General features: G+C 46.6%; 1 protein-coding gene across 1 annotated transcript in view; it reads right to left on the bottom strand.

The window, feature by feature from the left end:
- Positions 1–1,505: 1,505 nt before the first annotated feature.
- TRAPPC6B (trafficking protein particle complex subunit 6B) overlaps positions 1,506–22,559 on the bottom strand; it is an 84,067-nt gene continuing 63,013 nt past the window's right edge. The window contains exon 6 of the mRNA XM_063947642.1: positions 1,506–4,832. Coding sequence (XP_063803712.1) covers positions 4,801–4,832 — 32 coding nt within the window. The 3' untranslated portion in view covers positions 1,506–4,800. The remainder of the gene's footprint in view (positions 4,833–22,559) is intronic.

Raw genomic sequence — 22,559 nt, forward strand, 5'->3', positions numbered from 1 at the left:
TTTGTGCCCCCAGTGGCACCTTGGGATCTCAATGTTGTTTTGAGTTTCCTAAAGTCACATTGGTTTGATCCACTCACCACTGTGGAATTAAAATATTTCACATGGAAGGTGAAGATTCTATTAGCCCTGGCTTCAGCCAGGCGTGTGTCAGAATGGGCGGCTTTATCATATAAAAGCCCTTACTTAATTTTTCATTCTGACAGGGCAGAATTGAGGACTCGTCCTCAATTTCTCCTTAAGGTGTTTTCTGTTTTTCACGTGAACCAACCTATTGTGGTACCTGCGGCTACTAGGGACTTGGAGGACTCCAAGTTACTTGACGTTGTCAGGGCCCTGAAAATATATGTTTCCAGGACGACTGGAGTCAGAAAATCTGACTCGCTGTTTAGCCTGTATGCACCCAACAAGATGGGTGTTCCTGCTTCTAAGCAGACGATTGCTCGCTGGATTTGTAGTACAATTCAGCTTGCACATTCTGTGGCAGGCTTGCCACAGCCAAAATCAGTAAAAGCCCATTCCACAAGGAAGTGGGCTCATCTTGGGCGGCTGCCCGAGGGGTCTCGGCTTTACAACTTTGCCGAGCTGCTACTTGGTCAGGGGCACACCCTGACTGAGGAGGACCTGGAGTTCTCTCATTCGGTGCTGCAGAGTCATCCGCACTCTCCCGCCCGTTTGGGAGCTTTGGTATAATCCCCATGGTCCTGACGGAGTCCCCAGCATCCACTTAGGACGTTAGAGAAAATAAGAATTTACTTACCGATAATTCTATTTCTCGTAGTCCGTAGTGGATGCTGGGCGCCCATCCCAAGTGCGGATTGTCTGCAATACTTGTACATAGTTATTGTTACAAAAATCGGGTTATTCTTGTTGTGAGCCATCTTTTCAGAGGCTCCTTCGTTGTTATCATACTGTTAACTGGGTTCAGATCACAGGTTGTACGGTGTGATTGGTGTGGCTGGTATGAGTCTTACCCGGGATTCAATATCCTTCCTTATTATGCACGCTCGTCCGGGCACAGTATCCTAACTGAGGCTTGGAGGAGGGTCATAGGGGGAGGAGCCAGTGCACACCACCTGATCCTAAAGCTTTTATTATTGTGCCCTGTCTCCTGCGGAGCCGCTAAACCCCATGGTCCTGACAGAGTCCCCAGCATCCACTACGGACTACGAGAAATAGAATTATCGGTAAGTAAATTCTTATTTTTACATGATTTTGGACTATTTCATACCTTCGCTATCCATGTCGGCACAGAGTTGGTTGGTACTATATCTCCGTCCACTTTATCTCTTTCCAAGTCATAGTACATAGACCCCTATATTCCATTTTTGCAACAGGTTGTTGTGAGACTGGACATGCCTTCTACATATATTAAAAACAGACAACACCTGCTATTTAGGAACACCCCTCCTATGCACTCCTTTGGTTTGATTAATGGTTCTCTACATTTAATGTCTTGCAGGCACACACGGATAATGGGGGCAGAGAGGGGCACAGAGAGAGAGAGAGAGAGAGAGAGAGAGAGAGAGAGAGAGAGAGAGAGAGAGAGAGAGAGAGAGAGGAGAGTACTGTTCAAACTGGCTAATGGTGGCCCCAGGGCAACAAATGTGTGAGAGAGTGAGGGGAGTAAGAGAGAGCCAAAGAGGGTGACACAGGGAGAAAGACGGGGGAGGAAAGACGGGAGAATGAAAGAGAGAGAGAGAGAGAGAGAGAGTGAGATACAGTATCAGGGAGAAAGCATTATAGAGAAAGAGGTGTCAGGGAGAGGAGTAGGAGCGAGAAATACAGAAAGATAAAAGTGTCAGGCAGAGACGGGTGGTCAGGGGAGAGAAAAGAGAAAGATGAGCGAAAAAAAGTGTCAGGGAGAGACCGGGGGTGGGTGGGGAATGAGAAATGGGAGAACCTGAGAGGGTGTCAGGGAGAGAGAGGAAGTGAGTGGGAGAGAGACAGAGGGTGTCAGGGAGAGAGAGGGGGGAGCAAGAGAGTGTCAAGGAGAGGGGAGAGAGAGGGAGCAAGAGGAGTATCAAAAGGGAGAGCGAGGCGGGTGCAAGAGAGGGTGTCAGGGAGAGAGAGGGTAGAGACCGAGGAACATCAATGGGTTGCCCTATGGTTACGGACACTGGACACAGCCGTAGTGGCACAGGTGCCATGTTTTTGTCCATACAAGCTCACAGCTGATGCCAGATACACGCCCCAAATATGGCCATGACACGCCTGTATTTTTACAACCACTCCCCGTAAACTCCAAGTTAACGCCTCGAATCCTTAGTGTAAGCAAGATCGCAGAGGCACCTTGGTGCATGCGCACTGCGAACGCAGCACATGTACAGTCTACCGATAACACTGGTCAACATTACTTTTTTTTTTTCCCCACAAGAAAACTGAATATTGACTCCAGTTTTAAATTCTGAATTTAAATATGTGATTAGAATTTTTCCATCAGGCATTGTATGGTATCCTATTAGCTCCGATATCACCTTGGCCGACCAAAACGGCCGGATATCGTGATGTATGACCTATGGTCATTATCGCGGTATCCAATTAGAAGCCATTTTGATCGGCCGAAATTGGACCCGTGAATGCACTAAGACACATGTGATCAGGGAGAACTATAAATACACTATATCACAGCAAATCCTGGGGCTATCAGTGATGAGCGTGACCAGTGCTTCCATCAGCAGATTTCTACAATGGAAGAGAGGTACCAAGGAAAAATGGAGTTCCAGTATGCTAGATAACTAATGCTGGACCACGCAGAGAGACATCCCCAAAGGCAAAATATGCCAGAAAATCATCATCTACAACTTTTTAGGTCACCCAGAATGAGGTGTATACAGTGGCGCATTTATATTGGGTGCAGTGTGTGCAGTGAACACGGGCCCCCACAGTCCATGGGGGCCCACACCACACACCCATTATTTTTAATACTTACTCTTCACGGCACAGCAGCAGCACTACAGAAATCACTGGGAAAATGGGGCAGAGCCATTTTCCCGGTGTTTTGCGCATGAGCAGTAAAAAAATCACTGGGAAAATGGCTGCCACGCCATCCCGGAAATCTAGACTCTGGGAAAGCGCTAAGGTCCCCTAGTGCCCAGAGCGACAGCGCTGCCGGCTACAGAGGAGGTGGCCCAGACAGAGCCTACACACGGGCCTCCTCCTCTCTAAAAATGCCCCTGGGAGTATATTAATCAATTAGACTTGCATATCTACTAAGTTAATAAAACTTTAAACGTATGTCACAAAAAAAACCTGCCCAATGGAAAAAATCTGAATGCATATTCAAATTCAGCACGAAAAATATATTTAGATTCAGTTTATTTCATTTTTGTGAAAGAAAAAAAAAAAGTTTATTTTTGTACACCATTGCAATTGCTCCATTGCGTGATAATCGCCATTGCGTACAAATATAAATTAGGCCCAATGACTGGCAGAATTACTCAGTGATCACATTGGTGCATAGGACATGAAAGCAGCATCAATTATATAGCGTTTTCCCCTTTTTTATAGTTTGTGGGATACAGAGATTCTAGATAAAAGATCATAAATAGCACCATTACACAACAACAATCATAAAGATAACATTCCTATCAAATGTCATGGCAAAGATGCTCAAAATTAAAATATTACTTTAATGTATTTTGTTCTCTGGCATGTCAGTATAATGACATATACGCAAATACATGTGCAGATATAATTACAAGCATTTCAATCTATTAAAAAGCCACCCAGTCTGATGTGTTGTGGTACACATCCATATTTTTATCTTATGGACCTTCCCATAGATCCTTTGCTTGACGTTTGTGCCTGATGAAGGTTGCTCAACAAGGCAGAGCGATGACACTGGCCAAACTCAGTAGCTTATCAGTTGATTTTGTAGATGAAGACGTCTGATTATTTAAACTAAATACCCAGTAGTTACTAAAAAGGTAGCACCCCCTTGTTTCACACTGAAGCATCTGCAGATATTCTGGTTGAGCTCCAACAATAAGGCATTTGTCAGATGATTACTTTCCCTAGACTGCAAGGTTCCTCACTCACTTTCCTTTTCCTTAGTACACGTTACTAAGTGGCGTAACGGAAGTTTCCTGATGCTTTCAGCATGGTAATGTGCTTGGGTACACGTTTAAATGCACTCTTGTAGGTCATTAGATGAGTAAGCATATGAAGAACATATTCTATGACACCTGATCTGAGAGTGTATAAGGCTTGTGCAAGGATGAGGCAAGGTTGTGCCGCTCAGGGCGAGTCACTGACATTGCAGGTAAGCAGCATATTAGGGAGCCAAGGAATTATACGTTATACAGGTTGAGTATCCCATATCCAAATATTCCGAAATACGGAATATTCTGAAATATGGACTTTTTTGAGTGAGAGTGAGATAATGAAACCTTTGTTTTTTGATGGCTCAATATACACAAACTTTGTTTAATACACAAAGTTATTAAAAATATTGTATTAAATGAACTTCAGGCTGTGTGTATAAGGTGTATATGAAACATTAATGAATTGTGTGAATGTAGACACACTTTGTTTAATGCACAAAGTTATAAAAAATACTGGCTAAAATTACCTTCAGGCTGTGTGTATAAGGTGTATATGAAACATAAATGCATTCTGTGCTTAGACTTAGGACCCATCACCATGATATCTCATTATGGTATGTAATTATTCCAAAATACGGAAATATCCGATATCCAAAATACCTCTGGTCCCAAGCATTTTGGATAAGGGATACTCAACCTGTATACTATTACGTGATGTTATGTAGTCTGTCATGTTTATGAAATTCTTCCTCGTGTGCTACAACTTCTGAATCATGACTTGGAATTTACCTATAAAAAGAGAAACCGGTTCATCATCAGTGTAAAACATTCTCAGTCGATTAAGTATATTAACATTAATTTATAATTATTGTGCCCATGTACAGACGGAGGAAACAGACTATTGCTCAAATATGAAGCCATCCAATTGGAGATTTACATCTGTCCAATCCAAACGCTGTGGTCAGTGGTTTTACACTTCTCTTTACCTATAATACATTTAAAATGTACCCATAGGATACTGCCCCCTAAATAGACGTTTTTTCACCACAAATATCATTATATATATATATATATATATATATATATATATATATATATATATATATATATATATATATAATGTATTTAAAAAATTATCCTGAAAATACTTTCAGTGTTTCATGTTGATGGAATCATAAAAACAATAAAATAGAAGTGGTTTGGGTGGAGCCAATATAGAACAGACTCTAGAGAGGTTGTAAACACAGTGGGTACTTAAAATAAGTTTCCTAGAATTACCTTCAAGTATGTAAAAATAAGATTTTACTTACCGGTAAATCTATTTCTCGTAGTCCGTAGTGGATGCTGGGGACTCCGTAAGGACCATGGGGATAGACGGGCTCCGCAGGAGACATGGGCACTTTAAGAAAGAATTTAGGTTCTGGTGTGCTCTGGCTCCTCCCTCTATGCCCCTCCTCCAGACCTCAGTTAGAGAAACTGTGCCCAGAAGAGCTGACAGTACAAGGAAAGGATTTTGGTAATCCAGGGCAAGATTCATACCAGCCACACCAATCACACCGTATAGCCTGAGTTTATAACAACCAGTCAACAGTATGACAACAACAGAGCATCAGGTCCAACCCTGATGCAACCCTAACATAACCCTTATTGAAGCAATAACTATATACAAGCATTGCAGCAGAAGTCCGCACTTGGGACGGGCACCCAGCATCCACTACGGACTACGAGAAATAGATTTACCGGTAAGTAAAATCTTATTTTCTCTAACGTCCTAGTGGATGCTGTGGACTCCGTAAGGACCATGGGGATTATACCAAAGCTCCCAAACGGGCGGGAGAGTGCGGATGACTCTGCAGCACCGATTGAGCAAACACAAGGTCCTCCTCAGCCAGGTTATCAAACTTGTAGAACTTTGCAAAAGTGTTTGAACCTGACCAAGTAGCCGCTCGGCAAATCTGTAATGCCGAGACCCCTCGGGAAGCCGCCCAAGAAGAGCCCACCTTCCTAGTGGAATGGGCCTTAACTAATTTTGGCAGCGGCAATCCAGCCGCAGAATGAGCCTGCTGAATTGTGTTACAGATCCAGCGAGCAATAGTTGGAAGCATACAGGAAAAACAAAGACTCTGTTTCCCTGACCCTAGCCGTTCTGACTACATAAACCTTCAAAGCCCTGACCACATCAAGCAACTCGGAATCCTCCAAGTCCGTAGTAGCCACAGGCACCACCATAGGTTGGTTTATATGAAAGGATGAAACCACTTTCGGCAGAAATTATGGACGGGTCCGCAATTCTGCTTTATCCGCATGGAAAACCAGATAGGGGCTTTTATGTGACAAAGCCGCCAACTCTGACACACGCCTAGCCGAAGCCAAGGCTAATAGCATGACCACCTTCCACGTGAGATATTTCAACTCCACCGTTTTGAGTGGTCCAAACCAGTGGGATTTCAGGAAACTCAACACCACGTTAAGATCCCAAGGTGCCACTGGAGGCACAAAAGAGGGCTGAATATGCAGCACTCCCTTTACAACCGTCTGAACTTCAGGAAGAGAAGTCCACTCCTTTTGAAAGAAAATGGATAGGGCCGAAATCTGGACCTTAATGGAACCCAATTTTAGGCCCAAATTCACTCCTGACTGCAGGAAGTGAAGGAACGGCCCAGCTGGAATTCCTCCGTAGGGGCATTCCTGGCCTCACACCAAGCAACATATTTTCGCCATATACGGTGATAATGTTGAGCTGTTACGTCCTTCCTAGCCTTTATCAGCGTAGGAATGACCCCATCCAGAATGCCTTTCTCTGCTAGGATCCGGCGTTCAACCGCCATGCTGTCAAACGCAGCCGCGGCAAGCCTTGGAACAGACAGGGCCCCTATTGCAACAAGTCCTGTCTTAGAGGAAGAGGCCACGGGTCCTCTGTGAGCATTTCTTGCAGATCTGGATACCAAGTCCTTCGTGGCCAATCTGGAACAATGAATATTGTTCTCACTCCTCTTTTTCTTATTATCCTCAGTACCTTGGGTATGAGAGGAAGAGGAGGGAATACATAGACCGACTGGAACACCCACTGTGTCACCAGGGCGTCTACAGCTATCGCCTGAGGGTCTCTTGACCTGGCGCAATACCTCTGTAGCTTTTTGTTGAAGCAGGATGCCATCATGTCCACCTGTGGCAGTCCCCACCGACTTGTAATCTGTGCAAAGACTTCCTGATGAAGTCACCACTCTCCCGGGTGGAGGTCGTGTCTGCTGAGGAAGCCTGCTTCCCAGTTGTCCACTCCCGGGATGAACACTGCTGACAGTGCGCTTACGTGATTCTCCGTCCAGCGAAGAATTCTGGTGGCTTCCGCCATCGCCACTCTGCTCCTTGTGCCGCCTTGTCGGTTTACATGAGCCACTGCGGTGATGTTGTCTGACTGAATCAGAACCAGTTGGTCGCGAAGCAAGTTCTCCGCTTGACGCAGGGCGCTGTATACGGCCCTTAGCTCCAGGATGTTGATGTGAAGGCAAGTCTCTTGACTTGACCACAGGCCTTGGAAATCTCTTCCCTGTGTGACTGCTCCCCACCCTCGGAGGCTTGCAACCGTGGTCACCAGGACCCAGTCCTGAATGCCGAATCTGCGGCCCCCTAGAAGGTGAGCGCTCTGCAGCCACCACAGAAGAGACACCCTGGCCCTGGGGGATAGGGTGATTAACCGATGCATCTGAAGATGTGATCCGGACCACTTGTTCAGTACGTCCCATTGAAAGGTCCTCGCATGGAACCTGCCGAAGGGAATGGCATCTATGATGCCACCATCTTTCCCAGGACTCGAGTGCAGTGATGCACTGACACCTGTTTTGGTTTTAATAGGTTCCTGACCAGTGTCATGTGTCTAGAATCATGCCCAGGAAAGGCAGACTAGTCGTAGCAACCAACTGCGACTTTGGAATATTTAGAATCCAGCCGTGTTGCCGTAACACTTCCAGAAAAAGTGCTACGCTGATCAGCAACTGCTCTCTTGATCTCGCCTTTATGAGGAGATCGTCCAAGTATGGGATAATTGTGACCCCTTGCTTCCTCAGGAGTACCATCATTTCCGCCATCACCTTGGTAAATATTCTCGGTGCCGTGGAGAGACCAAACGGCAACGTCTGAAATTGGTAATGACAATCCTGTATCACAAATCTGAGGTACGCCTGATGAGGTGGATAAATGGGGACATGAAGGTATGCATCCTTTATGTCCAGAGACACCATAAAATCCCCCCCTTCCAGGCTTGCGATGACCGCTCTCAGCGATTCCATCTTAAACTTGAACCTTTTCAGGTATATGTTCAGGGATTTTAAATTCAATATGGGTCTGACCGAACCGTCCGGTTTCGGGACTACAAACATGGTCGAATAATAACCCCTTCCCTGTTAAAGGAGGGGAACCTTGACCACCACCTGTTGAAGATACAATTTGTGAATTGCAGTTAACACTATTTCCCTCTCGTGGGGGGAAGCTGGTCGGGCCGATTTGAGGTATTGGCTGAAATTTCGAAGACGTGCCCCCACCAGGCCTAGTTCCGCCTGTGGAGCACCAGCGTCATGCGGTGGATTTTGTAGAGGCCGGGGAGGACTTCTGTTCCTGGGAACTAGCCGTGTTGTGCAGCTTCTTTCCTCTGCCCCTGCCTCTGGCAAGAAAGGACGCACCTCGGACTTTCTTGCTTTGTGATCGAAAGGACTGCATTTGATAATGTCGTGCTTTCTTAGGCTGTGCGGGAATATAGGGCAAAAGATCATAATTACCAGCTATAGCTGTGGAGACCAGGTCCGAGAGCCCTTCTCCACACAATTCCTCAGCCATGTAAGGTAAACCTTGCATATGCCTCTCTTAGTCGGCATCACCTGTGCATGTTCCACAGGACACGTCTAGCAGAAATCGACATAGCGTTGACTCTAGAACCCAGTAGACTAATGTCTCTTTGGGCATGTTTTATATATATATATATATATATATATATATATATATATATATATGACAGCATCATATATATATATATATATATATATATACACACACACATATTTATACACATACTAGGGTCTCCATGTCCACGCTGCTACAGCGCTATAACCCCATGCCGACACAATCGCCGGTCTGAGTAGTGTACCAGCATGTGTGTAAATGGACTTCAAAGTACTTTTACTGCATGCTATCTGCAGGATCCCTGAGGATAGCTGTTAAGTCAGCGCTACCTTTTGGGTAAACGTGACAAGCTTTGTCCACCCTAGGGGAAGATTCCCATCGTACCCTGGCCCTAGTAGGGAAAGGATACTCCCTGAGAATTCTTTGTGGGAAGCTGCAGCTTCTTGTCTGGAGATTCCAGCTCTTTTTCTTCATGAGAGGAGGGAAATTTACCTCAGCTTTCTTCCCCTTAAACATGTGTACCCTTGTGTCAGGGACAGATGAGTCATCAGTGATATGCAAAACATCTTTCATTACAATAATCATATATTGAATACTTTCCTGCCATTTTGGCTGTAACTTTGCATTATCGTAGTCGACACTGGAGTCAGACTCCGTGTCGATATCAGTGTCTATTATTTTGGATAGTGAGCGTTGTGAGACTCTGAATGTCTCTGCGACATAGGGACAGACATGGGTAGATTCCCTGTCTGTTCTCTAATCTATTGTACAATAAATTTACCTTAGCACTTAATTTCACATATCCAATCAGGTGTCGGCGTTGTCGACGGAGACACCACACACACACATTTGCTCCATCACCTCCTTAGGAGAGCCTTTTACCTCAGACATGTCGACACACACGTACCGACACACCACACACTCAGGGAATGCTCATCTGAAGATAATTCCCCCACAAGGCCCTTTGGAGAGACAGAGAGAGAGTATGCCAGCACACACCCCAGCGCTATCTGACCCAGGAAAAACACAGCAATTTAATGTTTACCCAGTAGCGCTGTTATTATCTGCGCCGAATTATGTGCCCCCCCTCTTCTTTAAAACCCTCTCTTCTACCGTGGTATAAGCAAGGGAGAGACCGGGAAGCTTCCTCTCAGCGGTGCTGTGGAGAAAAAACATGGCGCTGGTGAGTGCTGAGGAAGAAGCCCCGCCCCCTCGATGGCAGGCTTCTGTCCCGCTTAAATATACATTTTCTTGGCGGGGGCTCATACATATATACAGTGCCCAACTGTATATATGTTTACTTTTGCCAAAAGGAAGTCCAAATGCTGCCCAGGGCGCCCCCCCCTGCGCCCTGCACCCTTACAGTGACCGGAGTATGTGAGGTGTGTGGGAGCAATGGCGCACAGCTGCAGTGCTGTGCGTTACCTCAGTGAAGAACTGAGTCTTCTGCCGCCGATTTCGAAGTTTTCTTGCTTTTCATACTCACCCGGCTTCTGTCTTCCGGCTCTGCGAGGGGGACGGCGGCGCCGCTCTGGGATCGGACGGCGAGGGTGAGATCCTGCGTACGATCCCTCTGGAGCTAATGGTGTCCAGTAGCCTAAGAAGCAGGACCTAGCTTCAGACAGTAGGGCTGCTTCTCTCCCCTCAGTCCCTCGATGCAGGGAGTCTGTTGCCAGCAGAGCTCCCTGAAAATAAAAAAACTAACAAAATACTTTCTCTCAGCAAACTCAGGAGAGCTCACTGAAAAGCGCCCAGCTCGCTCTTGGCACAGTATCAAACTGAGGTCTGGAGGAGGGGCATAGAGGGAGGAGCCAGAGCACACCAGAATCTAAATTCTTTCTTAAAGTGTCCAAGTCTCCTGCGGAGCCCGTCTATCCCCATGGTCCTTACGGAGTCCCCAGTATCCACTAGGACGTTAGCAAAAATGTCCTTATTACATGTTTAGGCGTGAGGTTTAGGTCTCCATTTTGATTCACGTACTTGTGTTTTACTATTGTTTATTATGTGTATCCTTTAAGAACAACAAAAAATACTTGTAACCAGTTGCAGTATGTTACCGGCGTACTTAGGGCATAATTCAGACCTGGTCGCAGGCTGAAGGCCGGAGAAGTGTGCGCACGCACAAAATCCACACTGCGCGTGTGCACACAGTAATATGCGACGGCCTCTCTCTTGTGCGATCGCCTCTGCCCGATTGTCAGCGGCGTTGTTGGGGGTGTGTGGTCCGGACAGCGGAGGCGTGTCCGGACCATTGCTGGGGTGGGGCGCATCCGCTGTGTGACGTCACACAAACATGGCAGGTAGCAGTCTGCCTTTGCAGCTAGGTTGCGTAGGGAGAGGACTACTTGACAGGTGCAAAAGCATTGCCACAGTGTGATGATTTCGAGTGTCTGCGCGCGGGGTGGGTGGTGGTGGGGGGGGTTCTGGATCCGGCATGTGGGGCAGGCTTGCCATGTGCTAAGCGTCCCCACGCATGTCAAAGATTTTGATCGTAGATGTGCGTTTTTTTGGCACACCTACGATCAGGTCTGAATTAGGCCCTTATTAGTTATGTTTTGGGAGTACCTTTATTACTGATATTCTACCCTCCCCCCTTTTTGTTTCTTTGTCTTTTGTTTATTTTATTTTACTTGCTCTGTGTCTTGTAGAATAATTTCAAGTTTGACTGTATCTAGTTATATTGTGGATTTTCAATAAAATTTTTTAACCATAGTTAAATCTCTTTCCGCGAGGTGCACTGGATTCCACAGGGAATACATCGGGGTGTAGAGCTGGATCTTGATCCGAGGCACCAACAGGCTAAAGCTTTAACTGTTCCCAGGACGCACTGCACCACCTCCTCTATACCCCGCCTCCGGGCACTGGAGCTCAGTTTCGTTAACCAGTCCAATGCAGTAGAAGGTAAAAGAGACGGCAGATGTTAGTCACATAGAACCACATTCTCACGACAGGAGAAGGGACCAGCGGCTAATGCCATACAAACCCAAAGAAGCTAAGTGCGTCAGGGTGGGCGCCCTGTGGAATCCAGTGTACCTCGCAGAAAGAGATTTAACAGTAAGTTTACCATAAATCTCCTTTTCTGCAGCGGGGTACACTGGGATTCCACAGGGAATACATTGGGGATGTCCTAAAGCAGTTCCTCATGAGAGGGGACGCACCATAGCGGGCACAAGAACGCAGCATCCAAATGAAGCATCCTGGGAGGCGGAAGTATCAAAGGCATAGAACCTAATGAACGTATTCACCGAGGACCTCGTAGCCGCCTTGCACAATTGTTCAGCGGACGCGCCACGGCGGGCCGCCCAAATAGGTCCAACAGACCGAGTAGAATGGGCTATGATAGCAGCAGGAGCTAGGAGTCCAGCCTGCGCATAGGCTTGTTCAATCACCATTCTAATCCATCTGGCTAAGGTTTGCTTATTCGCAGGCCAGCCACGTTTGTGAATACCAAAAAGTACAAACAAGGTATCTGACCTCCTGATAGAGGCAGTCCTCGCCACGTAGATACGGAGAGCCCGTACCACATCCAAAGACCGTTCTTTGGAAGATAAACCAGAAGAGATAAAAGTCGGAACCACAATCTCTTGGTTAAGGTGGGAAGAAGATACCACTTTAGGTAGACAACCGGGGCGAGTTTGAAGAACTGCCCGGTCACGGTGAAAAATAAAAAAAGGGTGGACGACAGGACAAAGCGCCTAAGTCCGACACCGTCCTAGTAGAGGCAATAGCCAGCAGAAACACGACCTTAAAGCGTAAGGCATTTAAGGTCCACAGACTCAAGAGGTTCAAATGGAGACTCTTGTAGGGCATTTAAGACAACAGACAGATCCCATGGAGCCACAGGAGGGACATAGGGGGTAATTCCAAGTTGATCGCAGCAGGAATTTTTTTTAGCAGTTGGGCAAAACCATGTGCACTGCAGGGGAGGCAGATATAACATGTGCAGAGAGAGTTAGATTTGGGTGGCTTATTTTATTTCTGTGCAGGGTAAATACTGGCTGCTTTATTTTTACACTGCAAATTAGATTGCAGATTGAACACACCACACCAAAATCTAACTCTCTCTGCACATGTTAAATCTGCCTCCCCTGCAGTGCACATGGTTTTGCCCAACTGCTAAAAAAATTCCTGCTGCGATCAACTTGGAATTACCCCATAGGGAGGCTGAATCCATAAAACATCCTCAGTGAAAGTATCAACGTCAGGAATAGACGCAATTTTTCTCTGAAACCACACCGACAAGGCAGATATAAAAACCTTGAGGGAGGCCACACGAAGGTCTAAATCTAGGCCTTGTTGCAGAAAAGCCAAAAGCGTGGAAGTTCTGAACAAATAGGCATCATAATTCTTAAGTAGCACACCATGTGAAGTAAAATTTCTAGACCCTGTAATAAATCCGTGCAGAAGCCGGTTTGTGGGCCTTCAACATAGTTTGAATAACCGCCTCAGAGAATCCCTTGGCCCTCAGGAGCGAAGCTTCAAGAGCCATGCCGTCCATGCCAATCTGGCCAGGTCCGGATAGACACAAAGGCCCTGAACGAGGAGTTCTGGGCATTGAGGAAGTAGAAGAGGACACTATCGATAGACCCTGCAGGTCTAAGAACCAATGCCGTCTGGGCCGCACTGGAGCGACTAGAAGTAGCATTCCTTTTTCTTGCTTGAACTTCCGTAGTATCCTGGGCAGGAGTGACACTGGAGGGAACACGTATGGCAGCCAAGAGTTCCAGGGAATTGCCAGTGCGTCCACGAACGCTGCTTGAGGATCCCTTGTCCTTGATCCGAAGACTGGAACCTTATGATTGTGTCGAGACGCCATCAGGTCTACATCTGGTAGGCCCCTTTTGTCCACTAGGAGTTGAGACGCCATCAGGTCTACATCTGGTAGGCCCCATTTGTCCACTAGGAGTTGAGACGCCATCAGGTCTACATCTGGTAGGCCCCATTTGTCCACTAGGAGTTGAAAGACTTCAAGATGAAGACTCCACTCTCCGGCGTGAATGTCCTGACGACTGAGGAAATCCGCTTCCCAGTTGAGAACTCTGGGAATGAACACTGACGATATTGCCGGCAGATGGTGTTCCGCCCAAAGGAGGATTAATGATACTTCCAGCATTGCCATGAGGCTTCGAGTGCCGCCTTGATGATTTATGTACGCCACCGTGGTGGCGTTGTCTGATTGTACTTGTACAGGCCTGTTCTGTACAAGAGGCAGGGCCAATGTCAATGCATTGAACACTGCCTGCAATTCCAGAATGTTTATCGGGAGGAGAGATTCCTCCCTGGTCCACCGACCCTGGAGAGAGTGTTCCTCCACCACCGCGCCCCAACCTTGCAGTCTGGCATCCGTTGTCAGGAGGACCCAGTTGGAGATCCAGAAGGGACTGCCCCTGCTCAACTGTTGGTCCTGTAGCCACCAGCTCAGTGACAGATGAACCTCCGGAGTCAAGGAGATCATTTGAGACCTGATCCGATGAGGCAGGCCTTCCCACTTGGAAAGGATTAACCTCTGCAGAGGGCGAGAATGAAATTGAGCGTACTCTACCATGTCGAACGCCGACACCATGAAGCCTAGTACTTGCATCGCCGAGTGTATCTACACTCTTGGGCGAGAGAGGAAGTATCTGATCCTGTACTGAAGTTTCAGGACTTTCTCTGGAGACAGAAACAAACAATCGCTGGCTGTGTGTGTCCAGCAATGCCCCCAGGTGCACCATGCTCTGAGCAGGGACCACCGAGGACTTTTTCCAGTTGATGAGCCACCCGTGGGCTTGTGGGAATTGGACAGTCAGTTCCAGATGACTGAGGAGAACATTTTGGGAGTTTGCCAGGATCAGCAAGTCATCCAGATACAGCAGGATCCCGATTCCCTGACTGTGGAGAAGGGCCGTCATCACGGCCATGACCTTGGTGAAGATCCGAGGGGCCATGGCCAGTCCAAATGGCAGGGCCTGGAATTGATGATGTCGGTTGCCAATAGCAAACCACAGATATTGCTGATGCGATATGGCAATAGGTATGTGCAGGTAAGCATCCTGTATGTACAGGGATACCATGTAGTCTTCGCGTTCCATGGCCAGTACAATACAGTGCAAAGTTTACATACGGAATTTGGACAGCCTCAAAAATTTGTTCAATGATTTGAGGTTGAGTATAGGCCGGAAGGACTCATTTGGCTTCGGAACTAGAAACAGGGTCGAATAGTATCCCCTAATTGTTCACAATACAAAAGATAAAATCAATACTTTAATAGAATACTTTTTAGTCTCTCATGCGGGGGTACGAACGCGTTTCGATGCACCCCAAAACTGCAGCTTTGTCAAAGGAGCCTTTGGCAAAGCTGCAGTTTTGGGGTGCAGCGAAATGCGTTAGAACCCCGCCTCTGACACCACCTTCGCTCTCAAGACCAGCAATTGAAGTGCCCGAACCAGCCCCGGGCTCTCCACCAGCCCATCACTCCCACCTGCAAGTGGGAAAATAACACAGTCACCGCGCTCAATGAGGATATAAGTTCTGCATATGGGTTGTTATTCAGAGTTGTTCGCTCGTTGCCGATTTTCGGTATGCTGCGATTTGTTGCTAAATGCGCATGCGCATGGTACACAGAGCGCATGCGCTTAGTTATTTAACTAAAAACTTAGCAGTTTTGCTGTTGTTCGTGCGGCGCTTTTCAGTCGCACTGCTGATCAGTGAGTGATTGACAGGAAAGGGGGCGTTTCTGGGTGGTAACTGAGCGTTTTTCCGGGAGTGTGCTAAAAAACGCAGGCGTGTCAGGGAAAAACGCGGGAGTGTCTGGAGAAACGGGGGAGTGGCTGGCCGAACGCAGGGCGTGTTTGTGACGTCAAACCAGGAACTAAACGGACCGAGCTGATCGCAATCTAGGAGTAGGCCTGGAGCTACTCAGAAACTGCAAGAAAATATTTAGTAGCAATTCTGCTACTCTTTCGTTCGCTATTCTGCTAAGCTAAGATACACTCCCAGAGGGCGGCGGCCTAGCGTTTGTAATGCTGCTAAAAGCAGCTAGCGAGTGAACAACTTGGAATGAGGGCCATGGACCACAACTCATGGAAGCATCTCCACCTCTAAATATCGGTGATCGGTAACTATACTCAGCCGAACTGTGTTAATTATAAAATTGACTGGGACTTGTGGAATTATCCGGGGTATTAAACTCAGGAATGGACACTCTAAGGTCAAACAAATATTCAGATCATCATGAGAGAAGAAAAAAGTATTCTATTAAAGTATTGATTTTATCTTTTGTATTGTTAACAATTGTGGTACATATTTAATCAATTGATTTCAGTAACGGAGATTGTTTTTAGCCATTTAATAAATTGACATTTATATTTTAAATCCTTCAATCCACTCATTTCTATTGTCAGCGCTGCTATTTCTCTTTTTTTGCTTAAACCTGCAGGAGTGACTAACCTGCATTTCCAAGCAGCTGCTTGCTGTAATAACTTCATATCGAGCGCCTGTCCCACCTTGTTAAAGAGGTTCTATTGCATCCTCGAATAGTATCCCCTGCCTCTCTGGGACAGAGGTACCGGCACTACCACTCCTGTGTCCAGAAGGGATTGTACAACCAAGTGTAGAGCTTGCGCTTTCAACGGATCCAAAGGGATAACCGTCGAGCAGAACTGGCGAGGCAGACGTCTCTTGAAAGAGATTGCGTACCCGTGAGAGACAACTTCCCGCATCCGAAAATGTCTTTAACCAGGCATGGGCGAACTGCAGAAGTCGGCCTCCCACCCTGGGGTGCCCGAGGGGGAGGCCTGTCCAGTCATGCAGCAGGCTTGTCTTGTTTGGGAGCAGGCTGATGGGCAGCCCAGTCACGTTTAGGTTTGGGCTTAGTGGTTTTGGAAGCACGAGCCTGTCTCGGGGACGCCTGACCTTTTGCTTTCCCTGGAGGTTGAAAGGAACGAAAAGTGTTACTCTTAGCCTTCGGAGCAGAAGGATTAGTACTTGGGAGAAATACAGTTTTAGCAGTCGCCAAGTCAGTCACAATCTTGTTCAGATGCTCCCCAAATAGGATGTCTCCCTTAAAAGGGAGCACCTCCAGGGTCTTTTTGGAGTCCAGGTCCACCTTCCAGGACCTCAACCATAGAAATCGGAGAGCCAGGATAGACGAAGTAGACGCCTTGGCCGCAACAACATCTACCTCAGAGGCCGCCTCCTGAATATAGTGGGAGGCTGTGGTAATATAAGACAAATATTGTCTGGCAGTGTCAGAAAAATCCTGAGGCAGCTCATCCTCAATTGCCTGAACCCATGCTTCAAATCCTTTCGCAACCCAGGAGGCTGCCATAGTGGGTCTATGTACAGCACCAGTAAGAGAGTAAATAGACTTCAGGTAACCCTCCACACGCTTATCCGTCTGTTTCTTTCAGTGAGGTGACAGTGGTGACAGGCAGAGTAGATGACACCACAAGATGGCCAACAAGAGAGTCCACCGGCGGTTGAGTTTCCCACTTGTTACTCAACTCCGCAGGGATAGGATAACGAGCTAGCATCTTTTTAGACAGGGGAAATTTATTTCCTGGAGACGACCAGGATTCCTGACGTATGTCCATTAAATGGTCAGAATGTGGTAGACTACTTTAGTAACCTTCTGACGTTTGAACTTATCAGGGTTCTTAGACACAGTAGTGGGCTCGATCTCATCATCTATTTGGAGAATCAGCTTAATAGCCTCCACTAGGTCAGGAACATCAACCTGGGTTGTAGATTCCTCATCAGAAGTGACTGTATCAGTGTCTGACGGATCAGTATATTCGCCATCCTCCTCAGAAGAATTATCCAAAATATTAGTGGATTGTGAGGAAGAAATGGCCCGCTTAGATGACCTCAGAGGGGCGTGGGGTAGACTTTTGTCTAACCAAAGATTTAATTGTTGTAACTGGGTAGACATGAGTGTCCGCCCAGGGCGGATTAACTACAGGGACAATATGAGGCTGTAATGGCACAGGAGGTCCCACAGGGGCGTAAGACGTGTCACAAGCGTATTCAGCATACTAGAGAACACTGCTCAAGGTGGGTCCTTATTGGCCATAGGTGCTGCGGGTTGGGAGGTGTACGGCACCCAGTGCCTGAACCATCAGCTATAACGTCGCCCTCAGGTAAATCCTTGGTGCCAGCACTGCATGATGCAGAAGCGTCCGCGGATTTCCCGCCCTGTGTGGCAGACATTATAGGGAATGTAGCCTTAGAGCGTAACAGTACAATATAGCTAGAAACCACAATACCTGCAAATAACCCCCTGTGTTATGTGACAGTAAATACAGGGCACAAACAGTGGTTTAAAGCGGTATGAGGTGACTGAAACACACAGTAAAAAAATACCAAACCGTATCTACTGTGTAGTACTATATACATACATACAAGCACACACACATAGATATAGATATATATAGATATATATATATATATCTCTATCTATCTATCTATCTATATATATATATATATATATATATATATATAAATCTATCTGTGATAGTCCGTACATCAATAATCCAACCAGGTGGTGCTCAACTCCAAGGAGAAAATTCCCAATATACAGTCATTTGTAAAAGAGGGCACTCACCATTTTATAAAAAGCGTCAAAAGGTCATTTATTGAAGCAGAATCAAGTCGACGTTTCGATCATATCCAATGATCTTTGTCAAGACATCATTAGGTAATGCAAGTAGCAGGACACCAGGAACAGCATGATCAGCAAGCTACCATGTTGGAATATTATACCATCAGCAATCAGAGACAGTGAGACACCCATATACATCAATTTCTGTTAGTAAATCAACCAGGAAGTATAGTTAAATAGCCACTATTGAGCTTTGCTGCCACTGTTGCCGGTGATCGCAGTTGCCTGGGTGACGCTACGTCACTTCCGCTATCTAGGTACGTCACTTACGCTCGAGTGCATTCCAGCATAGGTGGAACGCACGGGCATTTCCTGTTTGAGTAAATCGATGTATTGAGTCATTGCCCTTGTATTCTATGTTTCAGTTTATTAATATACATTATAACGCTGTCCATTCGATTGTGCAGGATATAAAAGTACCAGTATTATTTAAGCAGATAGTGGCTATTTAACTATACTTCCTGGTTGATTTACTAACAGGAAGTGATGTATATGGATGTCTCACTGTCTCTGATTGCCTATGGTATAAATATTCCAGCATGGGAGCTTGCTGATCATGCTGTTCCTGGTGTCCTGCTACTTGCATTACCTAATGATGTCTTGACAAAGATCATTGGATATGATCGAAACGTCGACTTGATTATGCTTCAATAAATGACCTTTTACGAATGATTATATGTATATATATATATATATATATATATATATATATATATATATATATATACATATATATATACATATATATATATATATATATATATATATATATATATATATATATATATATATATATATATGACAGACAGACAGACAGACAGACAGACACACACCAAGGGTGTCACCTGGAGGACAAATATTAAGTCATGATCAAAAAATTGAGGCTTGTGATTAGTCCTCCAGCTCACTTCTGCACCTCCAATTGGAAGTGGTACTGGTTTGCCAGTAATACAGAATCAGGGGACAATAACTGTCTGTAGCAGCTCCCGGGCCCAAATTAGGGTAAGATCTTTGCAGTCCTATAGCTTCAAAGCTGGGACCGTAGCAACGGGGGTTCATAATGACCCACCTCGGGCTACTTTCTCTACTCTACTAACTACGCTGGTAACTAGACTTACGCCCCCTATGGGACCTCACGTGCCGATACAGCCACATATTGTCCCTGCGGTTAATCCACCATGGGCAGATCTTCTGTTCACTCAGTTACTGCAATTGAATCACTCATTGAACAAACAGAAACCTAACCCTCGGCCACCTAAGACCAAGGGGTCCTCTAAGTGGGCTGTTACTTCCTCACAATCCACCCATATTCCAGACACTTTGTCTGATGAAGATGGCGTATATACTGACCCCTCAGACACTGATCCAGATGCTTCTGATGGGGAATCTGTTTCACAGGTGGATGTTCCTGACCTATTGGAGGCTATCAGGCTGATCCTTCAAATTGATGATGATCCAGAACCTGTTGTTACCTCTAAGAAACCAGATAGATTTAAACGTCAGAAGGTTATTAAACAAGTTTTACCTCATTCTGACTATTTAGTTGACATACGTCAGGAATCCTTGGAAAATCCAGGAAAGAAATTCACACCTCACAAGAAGATGCTGGCTCGCTATCGGTTCGCTATCCCCTCGCAGCGGAGCTAAGTAAGAATTGGGAAACGCCACCGCCAGTGGATTCGCAAGTGACGCGGCTGGTGGTGTCCTCTGCTCTGCCTGTAACTACCGTCACCTCTCTGAATGAACCGACGGATAAGCGTGTGGAGGGTTACTTAAAAGCTATTTACACCCTCGCAGGAGCTGTGCATCAACCCACTATTGCAGCTACTTGGGCTGCAGAAGCTATTGAAGCGTGGGCTCAGGAGGTGGAAGCAGAGCTGCCGTCCAATTTTTCTGATAAGGCTAGACAATGTCTTTCGTATATTGTCATAGCATTTCATTACATTAAGGAGGTGGCTTCTGATGCCGGTATTCTGGCGGCCAAGGCTTCGACTACGTCCATTTTCGCTCGTCGGATTCTCTGGTTACGGTCCTGGTCTGTGGATCTGGACTCTAAGAAAACCCTGGATGTGCTCCCTTTTAAAGGAGACATTCTTTTTGGGGAGGATCTCAACAAGATTGTGGTTGACTTAGCTTCTGCTAAGAGGGCGTGTCTTCCTAGTACTGCTCCTTCGGTCCCAAAGGTTAAGAGTACTTCTTTTCGATTATTTTGTCCTCCAGGTAAAGATAAGTGTCAGGCGTACCCGAAACAGGCTCGCACTTCCAAAACCGCTAAACCCAAACCTTAACGTTCCTGGGCTGCCCGTCAGCCTGCTTCCAAATCAGACAAGCCTACTGCATGACGGGACGGGCCTCCCCCTGGGAAATCCCAGAACCTAAATGGGCCTGGGCTGCCCGTCAGCCTGCTTCCAAATCAGACAAGCCTACTGCATGACGGGACGGGCCTCCCGCTCGGGGATCCCAGGGTGAGAGGCCGACTTCTAAGGTTTACCCAGGAATGGTTGAAGACCACTTCCGACGCCTGGGTACGGGAAGTCGTCACTCACGAATACGCCATATCCTTCAAGAATCGTCCCCCTCATCGATTTTGCCTGACGGACATCCCTTCGGATCAGGTGAAGGCCAAAAGTCTTAATTTGGTGGTACAATCCCTCCTGGACACAGGAGTGATAGTACAGGTGGCTCAGAGAGACGTTGGGTACTATTCACCGCTGTTCCTAGTCCCGAAACCGAATGGTTCCTCCCGGCCCATTCTCAACCTCAAGTCCTTGAACAAATTTGTAAGAGTCTCCAAGTTTCGTATGGAAACTCTACGCTCTATTGTTCTGGCTTTGGAGCCTGGGGACTATATGGTCTCCCTGGACATACAGGATGCTTACCTCCATATTCCGATTGCCATGTCGCATCAGCAGTACCTGCAGTTTGCAATTGGCAACCTCCATTATCAATTTCGGGCTTTACCTTTTGGTTTGACCACGGCTCCGCGAGTCTTCACAAAAGTTATGGAGGTAATGACGGCTTTACTCCGCCGTCAGGGTGTCAGGATCCTACTGTATCTGGACGACCTGCTGATCCTGGTGAATTCCCCAGAAATTCTGACGGTCCAGTTTCTGAAACCATGTTGAAGGCCCGGAAACCAGCTTCTGCTTGGATTTATCATAGGGTCTGGAATTCTTACTTTGCTTGGTGCGCAGCTAACAATCATGACGCTTACAAAGTTAGTACGGCCAAACTTTTGGCCTTCCTGTAACCGGGCCTGGACTTGGGCCTTCGTCTGGCCTCCCTCAAGGTTCATATTTCTGCCTTGTCGGTTTGGTTTTAGAGAAAAATTGCTACTCTGCCTGATGTTCATACATTCACTCAGGGTGTGTTGCAGATTCAACCTCCCTATGTCCCACCTGTTACTTCTTGGGATTTGTCGGTGGTTCTGGAGGCCTTGCAAGAGTCTCCGTTTGAACCTCTTGAGTCTGCGGACCTTAGGTGGCTTACTCTTAAGGTTTTATTTCTGCTGGCTATTGCCTCTGCTAGACGGGTTTCAGATTTGGGTGCCTTATCCTGTCGGTCTCCCTTTCTGATTTTTCACCGTGACCGGGCGGTTCTTCGGACACGTCCTGGTTATCTACCTAAGGTGGTGTCTTCTTTCCACCTTAACCAAGAGATTGTGGTTCTGGCCTTTATCTCTCATGAATTGTCATCCAAAGAGCGGTCTTTGGACGTGGTACGGGCTCTCCGTATCTATGTGAAGAGGACAGCTTCCATTCGGAAGTTTGATTCTCTCTTTATTCTTTTTGGTTTTCACAAACGTGGCTGGCCTGCGAATAAGCAGATCCTGGCCTGATGGATTAGAATGGTGATTGCACATGCTTATGTACAGGCTGGCCTTCCAGCTCATGCTACCATCAAAGCCCATTCTACTCGGTCTGTCGGACCTTCTTGGGCAGTCCGCCGTGGTGCGACCCTTGAACAATTGTGCAAGGCGGCTA

This window comes from Pseudophryne corroboree, chromosome 12 (assembly GCF_028390025.1).
Source record: "Pseudophryne corroboree isolate aPseCor3 chromosome 12, aPseCor3.hap2, whole genome shotgun sequence".
Lineage (NCBI taxonomy): Eukaryota > Metazoa > Chordata > Amphibia > Anura > Myobatrachidae > Pseudophryne > Pseudophryne corroboree.